At 45.6% G+C, this 15,881-nt stretch overlaps 1 protein-coding gene across 1 annotated transcript in view; it reads left to right on the forward strand.

Moving 5' to 3' along the window:
* The window catches only part of IGF1R (insulin like growth factor 1 receptor), a 1,701,728-nt gene that overhangs the window by 1,062,245 nt on the left and 623,602 nt on the right, over positions 1-15,881 (forward strand). Inside the window, exons 9-10 of the mRNA XM_069625053.1 lie at positions 4,103-4,341; positions 8,214-8,381. Coding sequence (XP_069481154.1) covers positions 4,103-4,341; positions 8,214-8,381 — 407 coding nt within the window. The remainder of the gene's footprint in view (positions 1-4,102; positions 4,342-8,213; positions 8,382-15,881) is intronic.

The raw sequence follows: 15,881 nt of genomic DNA on the forward strand, positions 1-15,881 counted from the left end.
ACCGGCCGCAAACACCCCAGGCCCAGCCAACGGACCTACCGGGCTGTGGCTGTCAACAGCACATCACTGCTTCCTCCCACTAACTCATCCTCCTTTTCTCTTTCAGAGCCGCCATTGCGCCAGGGGACCACTCCGGTGGTGATAATGTTAAAGGACATTTGTACCGCGCACTAACATCTTGGCGCTGATACAGAGGCCACTAATACAATTTAAAACACCGGGACACTTTATTGAAAGAGGTGGGTCTTCAGCTGCCTCCGGAAGAGGAGATGATCCAGAGAACCCCCGGAGGGAAAGTGGAAGCCTGTTCCATAGCTCAACAGCAGCCACTGAAACGTTCTGCCCTCCAACCTGAAAGAGGTGCACCCATGGAACCAGAATTCGGTAGGAGGTCAAAGACCTTAAGGGCCAATTGTGGACATAGGAATGGAATTTATCCCTTAGATACTCCGGGCCAGAAGCATAAAAGGCCATATGCACAAAACACAGAGCTTTAAACTGGACCCTTCTCAGTACTAGTAACCAGTGCAACTGGCGCAATACAGGAAGACAAAGGAGTGTGGTTGGAGACACCAAACACAAGCCTCGCTGCAGAATTTTGCACGAACTCCAGGCGGTGGATTAAATACAGAGAGTGAGCCAGATACAGAGAGTTACAATAGTCAATTGTACTCAAAACCAGTGCTGCCACCACCGGTGGATGGAACTGAGGGGGGTATGAAAGGTAGAACCTTCCACAGGATCCTCAGTTTAAAGTGGACAGACTTAGACATCTGCAACTCGCATATCCAGTGATAGGTAAGAGGAGATTTTCACCCCAAGATTTTTTACAACCAATGGTGGGCTGGGGCAAACACAAAAGAACTAGACCAGAAGGAACGAGACCAAAGTGCAAAAGCAGGAGGGGGGGGCCAACCACCAAGATCTCGGTCTTGTCCCCCTTCAGTTTAAGCCAGTTGTGGCCCATCCACCTTCCCACGTCCTCAAGACAACTCCTCAGCTGAGAGGCAGGATCCGAGTGCGTCTGATCAAGTTGCTCCATGATTTGCGTATCAGCGTAGGAGTAGCACCTCAGGCCGTGGGTGTGGATGACCTTAACCAACGGCTGGATGTACACATTAAACAAGCAGAGCCCTGAGGGACCCCACAAGACAGAGAAACAGGAACCGAACAAAAGGGTGGGAGGGAGAGTGTCTGAGTGCGTCCCTCAACAAAAGTGGAAAACCAAGAAATCACCTGACCAGTGATCCCTGCCTCCACAAGCCGGCCCAACAGGGTGGGATGATTAGCCGTGTCGAAAGCAGCCAATCTATCTAACAGTACCAATGCTCCCGCCCCACCCTGATCCGAGATACGAGCCAGGTCATTGACCACCGAGACCAGCATTCTTTCGGTACCCCAGTTTGGACGGAAACCGGATTGAAAGGGGTCGAAGAAAGAGATGTTTTCCAGAAAAGAACCCAACAGAGGTGACACCAGAGATTTCAAGAGTTTCCTCGAGAAAGGAAGGAGTGGAAGAGGATGAAAGTTCAACAGACAGGATGGATCTAATGAGTGTTTCTTCAGCAGCTGCATCACCAGAGCATGCTTTGGGTGAGCAGGAATAGATCCTGATTGGCATGAGTGATTAATTGCCTGGGTTAGGAATGGAGCAATCTCCAGCAGGTTCGCCTTCAAAGTAGATAAGGGGATGGGATCTAACGTAGAAGCGGACTTTAGCCCGAGATTGGCTTTATTGATGTCTTTGCCCGTAAACAGGGGGAACAGGGCCCACTGTTCCGTGGGGGGGTGCTGTGTCGGCCACAGGTGCCGCACTACTACCCAAAGCTGAGATGGAGACGGCATCCCGAATGGTAGTGATTTTACCTATAAAATACTTGGAGAGTCACATAACTCCTGGGATGATGTGACATCCGTATTCACAGCTGCTGGGGAGGACAGCACAGCGACCCACCAGATCAAACAGTTCCTTGGGCTGGTTGAGGGCCGCCTCCACTTTCCCAGAATAATATTCACTTTTTGCAGCCACCACAGCTTAATGGAAGGTAAGCGTCGCCCACCGTAACAACATACAGTCTGGCTTATTATAGCCATTTATCCATTTCCGTTCTGCCTGTCGCTTTTCCAGACGTTAACATGTGAAGGATTGCGGGTCCCTGTACATGTAGGATAGGGATAGTGTTAGAGGAACACCCCTGTCGACACCCAGTTTTTCTATTTCAAAAATATGTAATACTCCAAGCCAGTCACTAGATGGCAGACTATGCATAGCATGTGACTTTTAGCAGATACAAGCTACAGAAAGACGGTTATTTGGTAAGTAATATTTGTCTTTCACTTTACCCAGCATAAACATTCATTATATGCATAACTTTACAATAATTGTGTTTTGATTGATAGTTTGTTTGTACAGCTCCTATGCACACCTGTTTCAAAGCGCTGCAAGGGAGGGCCCAAGGGAAAATACAATGACATTCTTACAAGGCCTTGAGACATTAAGAATGTGAAATTAACTATCGTTCTAGGCCTGACGACATTTCAGATAGTGCAAGCGCTTTGACAATGATAAGGAGGGAAGGGAGGGAAGTGGAGGTAGGGGATGAGACCAACAAGCAACTATCATACTAGGCCTGGTGACATTTCTGGTAGTGCAGGGGAATGACAAAAGGTGAGGGAAGGGGAACATAATAAGCGACTATCGTACTAGGCCTGACGACATTTCTGATAGGGCTGGGGATTGCAGCAAGATGAAGGATTCCAACATACAGGCATTGCATGCATACAAAAAGGGGGGGCAGCTAAATAGAAATGCAGGCATACAGGCATCACATGCATACAACTGGGGACAGCAAAATACAAATGCAGGCATACAGGCATCACATGCATACAACGGGGGCAGCGAAATACAAAGGCAGGCATACAGGCATCACATGCATACAATGGGGGGGACAGCAAAATACAAAGGCAGGCAGTGTTATGGTAGCAGACAGTGGCCTTTGTTGCGGGCCTTAGTTTGTAGAGTCCGACTCCCGCCTCCCGGTCTCTGGGATTGAGAACCAACCCAGCCAATGGGATGCGGAGCAGGCTCAGGAGGTAGCAGTGGAGGGGGATGTAGAAACAAACGGCCATCTTTGCAAGGCCACAGGAATGAAGGCACGAACAATATGCTAGGGTTCAGGAGGAAAATCGGGGGGGGGGGGGGTGCATGGTGTAACAGCTGCGCAGCAATTGCAGACAAAGGGAAACGGATTGCATGAAACATGGCCAATTCAGAATGTTTCTTTTTCCATTTCGCTGCACAGATCTGCGCATCATGACAGTAGCTGCTTACCGTGCCTCAGTCGGGGTGCATAGTTCGAGGGCAGCAAGATGGTAGAGCTGGCCAATGTGTGTTTCTCATGTGTACTTGTTGGACTCATTTGTACTTGTTGGACAGCCTTACCACCTGGTCTTTTTGTGGTTCATTACTAACTTATGTAACTTTTACTACAGTTGTGTTTAGATGCACAAATATCCTTTTCATGCCTCTGATCACTTCTAGAAATGCTGAAGAAATTTCCAAGAGTGAATTTTGTAGATAGGTTTTAATGTAGTGTGTGTATATAATGAACTCCAACATACTACTTTTGTATTTCTACACATGTTCTATCTCACCTATTGTCAAAAGCATCCATTATCTCATATCTACTTTGCAGCCAAATCAAGTCACACTGGAGATGCAAACTTTAAAATTGATACTCAGGGTGTCTTTAATCAGTGGTGCATGCTGTGGTTCTGCTACCGATGGTGATTGAGAAGATTCTGGATGTAGGCAAAGGTGCTTAGTTCTGGCACCACTGATCTTCCCTCCCTTAAAATGATTGTTCCTCTTTTTCAGATCTACTTATCTACTCTGGCGTATACCTTAAACAGAATGGTAGATGTTGTGTATTGATTGAAGCACAACCATTTTGGGTCCTAAAAAGAGCTTCAGAACTCGTTTAAAAAAAGGGCAATTGATCAAATGAAATTTAAAAATAAGTTGGTGTAGCTCTTACCATTGAGGCCACAACAGCCAATTTGAACATTTCCTGCCTCTCACCTTACCTTTCTTCTGTTTTAGGCCAATCCAGAACGTGACCGAGTTTGATGGCCAAGATGCCTGTGGTTCTAACAGCTGGAACATGGTGGATGTGGACCTCCCACAAAAGAAGGAAAATAATCCTGGGGTTTTGTTGCAGGGGCTAAAGCCTTGGACACAATATGCTATATACGTCAAAGCAGTCACACTCACTCTCATGGAATCTAACGACATTCATGGAGCGAAGAGCGAGGTCATCTACATACGCACAAGCGCAACAGGTATGTTGTATCACATTTTGACATTTACATTGGTGAGCACAAATTCAGCGTTGAATTCAATGTGTTGCTAGCCATGTGACGTGATCCCACAAACCTTCGCACAAATTGTGTTCTAGAAAGATTAGCTACTGAAGAATGATGCTGCTAGAACTGGCATAGATCTTGGAATTGTTGCTTGTTTAGATTAAGCAACTAGAAGAACTTATCCAAGCAGTACTAATACAGTTACAAATCCTTTTAATGTATTGTTATTTATTTGTGTCACGATTAATCAACAAACCTTTCCCAAAATGATACACACAAACAACTTACACTCAAACCTTAAAAAAGAGCTTCACGTAATAACTTTTAAATGGGCAAAACCTTCTCCCCCACCTTAAAAAGAGAACATACATGTATACAGACTATTTCATGATCATCAAGACATACTAAAACCCATAAAACAAAATTCATACTAAAATATTTCTTCATGCAAACTTGCTGTCTGCGAAAGCAAATAAAAGATAATATCGTAAACAAATGCAGAAGCATGATCATAAAGTACAGAGTGCCAACTGGAAAGAATAACTAAATAAAGCTCTTTCTTGAAGTACTACCTGAGAGGCAAAGTGCTTGGTGCCAATTAGCAGCTATTTCATTTAAACTATGAAGCATGATTTGTAATCTTGATATCTGCAAAAGCAGATTACATCGTTTCATATCATAAACAAGTGCAGCAACATTATCATGAAGTGCAGAGTGGCAATTAAGTACTACCTGAGAGACAAAAAGTTCTAGGTGCCTGTAGCAGCTATTTAATTTAATCTATAAAGCATGATTTATAACAATCACAGCCAGAAAGGTAATTAATTAGCGTTAAAGATTAGGTTGACATACCTCATTACAGCTACAGACAACATATCCCCTGGGTTTGTTAACAAACGATGCCACATAAACTGCCAAGTCCAAATTCTAGATTTTATCATGTATCTAGGTTAAGTTTTACTCTCAACAGTACACTACATGATCTTGAGATATGTTTTTCAAAATATGGTTGTAGAACTTTAAAAGATTTTACATCTACATAAAAATGATCATACACTTTATAACTCGCCAGCAAATTTCTATAAGCGACCCAATCCTATTCTAAGAGTTTTTTCTTTACCCTATAGAGATTACATAAGGGCTCATACTCAATTTTGTTGTAAACAAAAACCCACCTATTTACTCAAAGCTTTACACAAGCAATTACTCTGCAGATCTTTAAGCATGACAAATAAAGAATTCTCTGGAGGTAACGGTATTGATCTTACTAACTGAAATCATTGCCAATCGATGCATGCCTGTATAGACATTAACTTCAGTTTAAAGTGAATCAGTATAATCTTGGTTATAAATAGTAACCACAGGAATCGGTGAGAAATGCCCATACCGCTTATCGAGTAATTGCAGCTGCGCTGCAGCACTTGCCATTCTAGCTTTGTTATGCGCATCACGTTCTTGTTAAGACTCCTTATTTCAAAATCAGACGTCCAGATATTAAAACATTTCACAACACCAAGTTTCTGATTTTCAACTGCCCCCAGCGAACGTTGGAGTCTTATTGGTGTATAATCAGTTAACTCCAGATCATCTGCGTAGAGGAGATAATCAATTGTGTGTGTTCCCAATCTAGGAGGGTTCGCACCCACACTATTAAGGCTATTACCAATGTCAGAAATGGGATCTGTTACGTGTAAATTGGAGAGGAGCCGTTGAATCTGAGGTGAAGAGGTGCGCTTCTGGAATTGCATTATACATATCTATAATCAGCAGGATGCTTTACATTGGATGCGGAGTACTGGAAGTCCTGAATTTGGATTGGATTGGCTATTGATTTGCCTTAGAGTTCGGCAATCACATTTCACTTGTTGAGGACGGCAGGAGTATTCGCAGGGATCCTGGTTATGTGTACGTCGTGCACAGACAGATGCACAGACAGAGACTCTATTTTCTTTGACAACATTCCCACTGTGAGATATTTTTGCTCCTGAAGAAGGGGATAGTCCCCGAAACGCGTAGAGCTTGAAGCTGCAGTTCAAAATTGGGAGCTTATTTCTTTGTCTGGTTTGATTTGTTTTTCATGCTGGCCATATTGGAAGTCAGTTGATAGCTTTTTTCTGTACTTTTATGAAGATATTTTGTTACCTATGTTCTAAATTGACAATTCTTTCTATATATAAAAGTGCAAATGTTATGAAATTTGACTGATTTATTTCAGCTTGTAAGGTGTGCAGGGGACGGGAGTGTCTTTAAGTTTAGACACTTTTTGTTTTATGTTTAACACATGCTCCAGTGTCAGGGCGTGTATTCCTCCCCAGCACCCAGAATTGTAATAAAATCTCTCTAAATAGTTATTTAGTTTTTGAGTAATTAGGTGTGCTCTGATAGATACTTCTTTTTAGAAATGAAAGTGAGCCAGCACGCATCCCTGGCCAAGGCCCCACTTACTAAAGACCCAGTTGACTAGATTTCCCTGCTGATGCAAATTGATCTGGAGCCTTGTATCTGAGTGAAGTTTGTGAAGCATGGCCAACAAATAAGGACATCTCTGTAACCGCATAATGTCTTTAAACTTTGGATCTAATGACACAACTGAAGGCCTTACTTATATCCAAAAAGGCAAAGTATAAATGTTGATTTGCCTCCCTGGCCTGATTTGTCAATAGACTCAACATAAGGCAATTTAAGGAGATGTTGCATCCTTTTTAAAACCCTGATAGTTTGTAGTCTAAACATTTTGATTGCCTCGCCCAAGTGTTAGGGGCTCGCAAGATGAAGGTAGAGAAGATTTTATAAGACACATCCAGGAGCGATATCGGCCGATAATTGGAAGGATTCAGATCCCCTGATTTAAAGATAACCACTATTGCATCCTTTAATGAACATGGAAAAGTGCAATATTTCTTGATGTTATTGTACATATCAAACAAAACCTTTACTGAAAGCGATGGATCAGATTAGAAAGTCATGTTCGAAAGACCGTCCGGTCCAGGTTCATTTTGAGGTTTTTGCTTTTCAAATTGCACATCGTATATCATGTGAATCGGTGTCAAAGGTATACTAGGAAAGTGAATCATTATGCATCACAGTAATTAACCGATCAACGTCAGAGTTCTTAAAAATGTGATAAAGGGTGTAAAATGCCCCTCCAACACAGGTCCCGGATTGCGCTTGCCATAGCGCTCTATTGGTCAACAGATTTTAATAACGACCAAAAACATAAACCATCACTAGCTTGGGGACTATAAAGCATTGATTAGGCATCATTCTGATACATAATGTATCAATAACATTTCACCCAATTGGTATATGCTTGCCTACATTTTTTATGTGCGGAGAGGAGGGTGGGCACCACTTCAGTTGTAGAGTCTTTAAATCAATTATTTATAGATAATTCTGTAGCAATGTACCAGAGCATACTACTAAGGCCTAGGCACCTAGGTATGAAATATTGCAAAGAAATGAACAAGGAAAATGTCTGAGTTCGTAGCATGCTCATGTAATGCTCTTACGGTAAGCTACACATATTGGTATTTGCTGTTTGCAATCTCTTCAGAAAATTCTTAAAAATAACCATGCATCACTCAGAGGATAAAGGTTATTTACAGATATTTCATTTTCTTCAAAGCAGTATGTATCTCCAGATCATTGTTTTAGCAGTCTGAACCAATGCATTTTGGAACAAGTTCCATCTTGAGCGCTGTGCGAAATGCATCTATTTGCTTGTTAAACCTTCTGATCTGATAATAGGATGCCACATATTTCCTTCACTACTTTATAACCAAATGAATTCCACTTGTTCAAGTGTTACAAATAGACGAGTGATAGTGTCTTGCATTGTCTTTTTTTAGTGCCTTCGATTCCCTTGGATGTGGTCTCTGCATCCAATTCCTCATCTGAGCTGATTGTGAAGTGGAAACCACCATCTTTTCCAAATGGTAACCTGTCCTACTACATTGTGCGCTGGCAGCAGCAACCCCAGGATAGTTACCTGTACATACACAATTACTGCTCCAAAGGTAAGCGCAAGGAATCACGGGCAGCTGTACATTCAATTAATGTGATGTTTGCCTTCTGTCAGTTCATTGTATAATGATTTCAACACTACGTGGAAGCTTCACCGGTTGTGGTCCATCGGCCGGGGCCATTGATCAAAAAGTACTGGACTTTGCTGGCTTTAGCTGCCTGCAGACCAAGTCAAAGGTCTTAGGCAAAGCAAGGGCCTTTAACGAAGTCCAAGGCACTATTGTCGGGCCAGGTAAGGCTATTAACCCTGCTGCATGTTGTTTGAGGTGCTTAGATTTCTTTTTCATGGCAAATCATTTCCTCAGAGAACCCTTGCCGATTCCCATTTCAAGACCACCAAAAAACGAGAGGCCAAGTTAGTCACCATGATAATGGCAAAGGGAACTACTGGATTGTTTTTCATTTTGATGGTGGCCTGTGAAGATGAATTCAGATGCGGGGGACTGAGCATGTACTAGGCATGCATGTTGTATGAGTAAAGGGGCAATGGGAGGCTTATAGATATAGTGCAGGGGGCTAGTCTGATGGAAAAGGAGGGAGGTGGGCAGATACCCAAACCCATAAGTGGGCTCGGAATATGGACCTTACCATTAGGTAATGGCCACATTCGTAGACTTCTAATGAACTACATGTCTAGGCACAGTGCTCATAAGAAGCATTATCTAACAAATTATTATTTCATTATACTGTATTCACTTTTTATGGGTTGTACTCACTGAAAGCAGTTGAAATCAATTAGACAAGGGAAAAGCAAATACACATTTAACCGAATCAGTTACTAATATAGAAATAAACATATAGTTTAACCTTTATTTGATTTCATAACTCGCACAGCAACGATATATTCAAAGTGTGCAACCCATATCATGTGTAGTTTTTCGGTTTTCACTTAGGCAGAATTATGCATTTTCCCATGATTCCCGATTTCATCCCACCATTGACATTTGTTGTTAGGAAAGATGTCCCTTTTGGCAAATTTTCCTCCATATTCTATGGACCCTCAAACCTTTTGCTTTTGTTTTTGATCATGCCCTGACTTTTTTATAGGAAAGTGAAGCATTCGGCTTCACTCGCCTGACCTTTTGCTTGTTTTGTTATGAGGAAACCTATCAGTCCTTCAGGCTATCAGTACTAGGAAATTGTTTCCCTTTTGGTCGTTTTACCTTTTTTCTAACTTTGTAACAGTGCAACCTCATTGTAACCTCTTACAATGCAGTGCAGTGGGGATACGTTTGCATCACCCAAATCTATAACACTTGGGATTTTTGGTTATTTTCATATGTGCCTAAAGGCAAGCGGTTTGCAGCAATTCCATTTTGACAATGTTTGCATTATTTCTAGTGTGCATATTCATGCTTACCGTGTATGGCTACTGAACATGGCTAGTGCCCTAAACTGGCCACGCTACATGACATTGCATCTAGATAGGATTTTGAATGTTAGCATGTGCCACACTTAGATGGAATCGTGATCACTAGCCTGCCTCACATCTAGACAGATATTGAAGATTAGCAAGTGCCACACCCTGATGGAATAATGAATGATAGCAAACATCACACCTAGACATAATTGCAAGGACAGCAATGCCAACTAACCAATCCACTAACAATTTCACCCCTCTGCTTACACCCCTCAAACTCTAACCAAACACAACCACAAGCCTACAACACAACAATCCGCCCAAACTTCACTACACTGCAACAACAAAACAAACCACACATAGACCCGCACAACAGCACACGATGTCTACTGACCGTAAATCACCCCAAGCCCAGCCAACGGACCCACCGGGTTGAGGCTGCCAACAGCACATCACTGCTCCCTTGCACATTTCCAGCTTATTCCCATTAACTCACCCCCCCTTCCCCTTTTTAGAGCCACCAGGGGACCACTCCGGTTGTGATAGTGCACGGTACAAATATCCTTTAACATTAACATTTCCGCTTGTTCTTTGGCCATAGTTTTGTTTGGCCTTGTTCCTGCCTTGCCTGGTTAGGAAATCCCATATAAGGTCATCCACTTCACCGGGAAAGCCTCTGCTTTCGTGCGCTAGTTATGCCTTTGTGTGCGCTTGGCCCAGGAAGTGGATTGTACCGTCTGGTTCCATTCCACATTTGTGGTGCCTGAGAGTCTAGGTGTGTAGCGTGAGTGAAACACACAATGGTCCCCGATTTGACCACTGCTTGCTCTTTGAATGGTGCAGATCCTTACCATTGTTGCACTTGGCCTTGCTCCCATCCCGGATTTCACATAAGAAGTATTTTGCCTGGTGAATCCCTGCTGGAATACAAGTTCTGCGAAGGCCCTGATCAGTGCATCAACTCTTGGACTGATGGGACCAACCAGTCTCAATGTGTTCTTGAGGATGCAGATGCCCTGACCCTGAAGAAGTTTCTCTGGACCACCTGGTGCACTGACCAGCTCTCCAGTGGGCTACCTCGTTAGAACCATTGCTATTTTTCCACTAGAACTTTAGTAGTCTCCAGCTTGTGGTGTAAGTCGCCTTCCTGCTGAATTTCAGCCTCCCAGCTTTAAGGGATCCTGCTGTGGAATGTGGCCTTTAACTGCAGCTTGAAGGATGCCTTCTTCGCCTGTGCCTGGTTGCCATCTGTGGAGCTGTCCTTCCCGGTCTGGTGAAGCGTCCTGAAGAGGTCTGCATCAGTGAATTCTGCATTTCTTCCTCGTCGAGGGTTACAATCTGCTCTTGGAACCGCTGGAAGAATCCTTGCACCTGCAGCTCCTGGGCACCTCTCACTGGAACCAACAGTGGGGAAACCTACCTCCAGTGCCCACCCCCTCAGCTTCCACCAGTCGACCCATCTAGTCATCTGGGAAAATCTGACTCAGAGATGTAAGTAATCGTAACATATTCGTCTCCCCCTGTTCCGCTTAGAATACATTTTGGTTATTCCATTTTTGCTCATTGCCCCTAAAAACAACTGTACCTGAAAGATAGGAACATTATTTTACTTAACAGTAACTTTGTTAAATATCTCTCTGGAACATTTCACCAACATAATAACTCTTAACTACCTCAGACCTATTTCCTAAGAAAAAGCTTTGTGACCTTTGGCCATGAGGGCCCACTCATAGGGATTGGACTTATAAAGTTAGGGTACATTTCTTGTTACTTGTTTCCATTCTATTGCATCACTACTTACCTTATTTCTTTTGAGTAAGTTATTGAATGCATTTCTAAGAAACCTTAAGGTGATTGTATGTATGTTTATAATTGAGTGTTATCACGTGCGTGTCTAATTTCCTAGTGTGTTTTATGGGCCCAGAATAAATATAGTATTTTTGTACTTGCCTGTCTCAATTGAATGATTTTGTGCTTCACTGTGTCGACTCATTGTGGACATGTGCCCTTACTCCACACACTTCTTAGGTTTGACTGCTCTCCACAAGTATCTTAATTGGGTTTTGGCTAACCTTCCAGAATGCTCAGAGATGCATTGTTGGTGGTGTTACATTGAAACTATAACGGTAAAATTGGTACTATAGAAATGACAGGTACAATATAATACAATAAAACCAGCGAAATGACCACATGTGTTGTATATGGGAAGGTTAGGCTTGGCATTATCCACTTGAATTGAGTGAAGATGTAAAAAAGCGTTCTTTACCACAGTCTTGATTTTTGTGGTTCCAGGATTAGTAACTTTCGACCTGTCCAAGTGTCCATCTCTGTATGCAGTGAAACTGTTGGCTAAGACGTGGTGTTGGAGTGGGAAATTATGATATCTGTCTTGTCTGGGTTGTGTTTGGGTTGTAATCATTTAAGCGCTCGCTTGTGAGGTCATTGTTTGTCTTTGTTGGCTGTTATTTTCAAGCTAAAATGATTATATGCTTGTCGATCCGCTTTGCATAGGCCGACATCTAGTGGTATGTGCAAAGTATTGCTTAACTTGTTTCGGAAGTTAGTCAAGGGGCGTCGACTGGGCATTTTTTTATACTATTTCTAGTGTGACTTGTATTGTACCCATGGTCCTTCATGCATTGAGGTCCCTCAGATGGTTTTTTCGCACCATTGTGGTTGGTCGCGTAATGCTGAGTTTGTGGCTTACAGCCTTTTGTCACGTATTGTGATTTTAATTCGATATCGTTCATAATATCTTCAGCAACAGCATCCTCGAGAACAAGGAAAAGACCTTCTACTCTTCCGATGACTGTCGCTACTTCGGCCTACACCAGTCTACGGCCTATACTGCAGGGAGGGTGGGGATGGCATATTTCTATATTCTCTTTTTCTGGTAATGCATACACTTAAACACCCTGTGTATACTCTATTTCTTTCTGCCCTGAAACTTCACTATGGAAAAGACTCCTTTTAGAAAAAATACCCCTGGAAAGGCCCCTCAACAGGTGTCCAATCGCTGCCTTCGAGAGATCATTCTGAAAAATGCTACACATCGTGTCAGCTTTTTTTGGCCTAAGAAATTAAAGGATCGACGCAACAAACGTTGGGCGGCCCACGCCATGCAGGCAGAGGCCTTTTCCGAGATACCAACAGGCGCCAAAGAGTCAGAAGACCAGGGAAGTTCCGGGGCCCAAAGTGATGCAGTGGAATATATGGGAAATAAAGATTCCAGAGTGCCAGCCCTCCCCCCTCCGGAAGGCAGGCTAGTGACCCTGCTATGGAGACCACACCCATGACACTGGCACACATAAACATTAATGGGGGTGGACATAAACACGCTAAAGACATAACCCCCTGTCATTCCGCGGACAAAGTTATCGAAACATGACTCTGCAGTGCACCAATTCACTTCTAGTGCTCCGGTCTCGATGCAGTCCTCTACACCAACTCCATGTGCACGGCATTAACAAAGCTTCTAAATCAGCATTGAGTGGAACTTCACTGTGCATAAAAAGGGCATGTTCGAGGGGATTGGGTCCTCCGACGTATTCCATATTTATGACATGTAATCACCACAGCTGTGCTGCTTCGGAAACTTTTTTCTGCGTCCTGCGTCGATGACGTCGATGCGCCGTCGTCGAGGTCCTCGTCCGACGTCATCCGATGTGATAAGTAGGACGCACGACGCCCGTAGCCTCAGTTCCGTTTTTTCCGCGAACGTGTTGCTTCGTGAATCTCGGTTAACGCCTCGACTCTTTGGAGTTCTGTTCTTCTCGGTTCTTCGAACCTGTTCGTTTTGTGAAAATCCTTCGTGTGAAGATGTCTTCTACTTCGTCTTCGACCCCGCGTCCGGGTTTCAAGAAGTGCGGGGAGTGTGGGTCCAAGATGTCGGTGACGGACTCGCACAACGCCTACCTCTGGTGCCTCGGGGAGGCCCACGACACGGATGACTGTATCGACTGCCAGTCGCTCACGTCCAAAGCCTTACGCGAACGTAAGAAGAAGTTGTCGGTAGGTCGGGTGTCCAAGCCCCGGAAGTCGAAGTCTGCGGGGCTTTCGACGGATGATTCGAGGGGTATCTCTCCGCATCATCGTCGGAAGTCTCGTGGGTCTCAGGAGTCGGTCTCGCCACTCCTCAGCCTCTTCGAGGCATTCTCGGAAGCGCCGACACCGGTCGTCTTCCAGGTCCTCTTCGGAGGACTCTGCCCGGCACGTCGCTTACCCCACCAGCCGTGCGACGCCGGAGGAATGGGCTTCCTTCGGGAAGAAAATGCTGGCGATTCTTGAGTCGCAGGGTACTAAGCCGTCCATGCCCCTGAGTGGGGTCGGTCGTGAGAGGTCGAGAGACACCGCAAGAGTGGTCGGCACGAGTCACGGGAGAGGACCCGTTCGGACAAGGAGACTCGTTCTCGACGTACCCGTTCCAGGTCCCGGTCCTCGACGCGTTTGAGACCGTGTGCACCTGTGAGGTCTTCGAGGAAGACATCGACGTCTGAGGCGTCGAGGGCGTCGACAGGCTTTCTCGAGGCTCCGGCTCCGAGGAAGTCGTCGAAGCCGTCGACGCTCAGGTAGTTGAGGGACACGCTCGGGGCTCCGGCTTCGAGGGCTGTGTCGACGCCGCCGATGCTGGCGGCGCTGCATCTGACGACGCCGATTTTCTCGATGCCGATCCTCTCGGCGCCGATGCCTGTTCTCTCGACGTCGGCGCTGTTTCGCTCGACGCCATCGACGCCTTTCGTGTCGGAGGTACCCCGTGGCACGGGGGAACCCCCTAGGAAGGCTCTGGTTAAGAGCAAGCACTCTCGGGTGCCTTCTTTTCGCCACCTGGATTATATTTCAGAGGCGGATGAGGATTCTGATGGCCTGGTTCCTAGTCAGGTTCCAGATGAAATTGTCTCGGGCCATAGTCAGTTTGACGATTTGAGGCAGTCACTGCATGATGCCAGTGGACTGGACACCTCTCCGGAGGTGGAGTTTTGTAGGCCTGAGCCTGGCTCTCATGCCGATTCCTCGTACCGGCGCCTTATGGCTAGGGTTTCTGAGTACTTGGGATGGTCTGCTCCCCCAGGGGAGTTTGTGCAGGGTGATCTGACGGACATCCTTGATGTTGGTCCCCCAACTGACCCGGTACTGCCGTTCCATATGGCTTTACAGAGAAGGGTGGCGGCGGCGGCTTGGACTGCTCCGGAGAGTCTCCCGGCGGTGGGCAAATCCTTGTCGCGAAAATACCGTCCAGCCAGTAGCGACCCCTGCTACTTGACCAGGCACCCCACTCCCGAGAGTTTGGTGGTGCAGGCGGCCACGGCCCCGGCAAAGAAGGCATCGTACCCTACCATCCCTCCTGATAGGGACGACAAACGTTTTGATGGCTGGGCGAAGAAAGTGTTTTCTTCTGGTGGCATGGCGCTTCAGGCGGCCAACTCCATTTGTGCCTTGTCTCGTTTCACACACACTCTGTGGAACTGTGTTGCGTTAGCGGCTGAACATATTCCCGAAGGGGACGAACGGGATGGTTTCCTTGCTATGGTCCAGGATGGTAAGGATGCCATGTGTGAGTCCGTTCAGTCGGGTTTGGACTTAGCTGAATGCGTCAGTAGGTCCATGGCGGCGAGCACCGTGATACGCAGGTTTGCGTGGTTGCGGAAGTCGGGGTTTGCTCCTGATGTGCAGTCCCGGCTCCTCAACATGCCCTTTGACGGTGAACACCTTTTTGGCAGCAAGGCTGACGAGAGCCTTGAGAGGTTGCAGACCTCAAAAGTTGCAGCAAAGTCGTTGGGCGCTGCAGTTCGCCAACCTCCGCCTTTTCGTCCTAGGGGACAGCATTGGAGGGGTGGTTCCTTTCGCTATTACTCGTCCTTCAGTAAAGCGAGAGGAGCTGGCAGTCAAAGAGGCCAACGCAGGGGTACCAGAGGTGGACGACAGGGTACCCGTGGTGCCAAGGCCGCTCGGGCAGTTGCCTCTTTGCCCTCAGGTAACGCCGCAGCCGCTCCCACTCAGTCATGAGGCCATGTCCCATGGTTCGCCGGTTGGGGGAAGGCTGGCGCAGCATCTTGTAGAGTGGCAAGCCATTACTTCAGATGTGTGGGTTCTGGAGATCATAACCCACGGCTACTGTCTTCCCTTTCGGCACAGG

This window comes from Ambystoma mexicanum, chromosome 11 (genome assembly GCF_040938575.1).
Source record: "Ambystoma mexicanum isolate Mex_15411 chromosome 11, UKY_AmexF1_1, whole genome shotgun sequence".
In the NCBI taxonomy this organism is placed as follows: Eukaryota; Metazoa; Chordata; class Amphibia; order Caudata; family Ambystomatidae; genus Ambystoma; species Ambystoma mexicanum.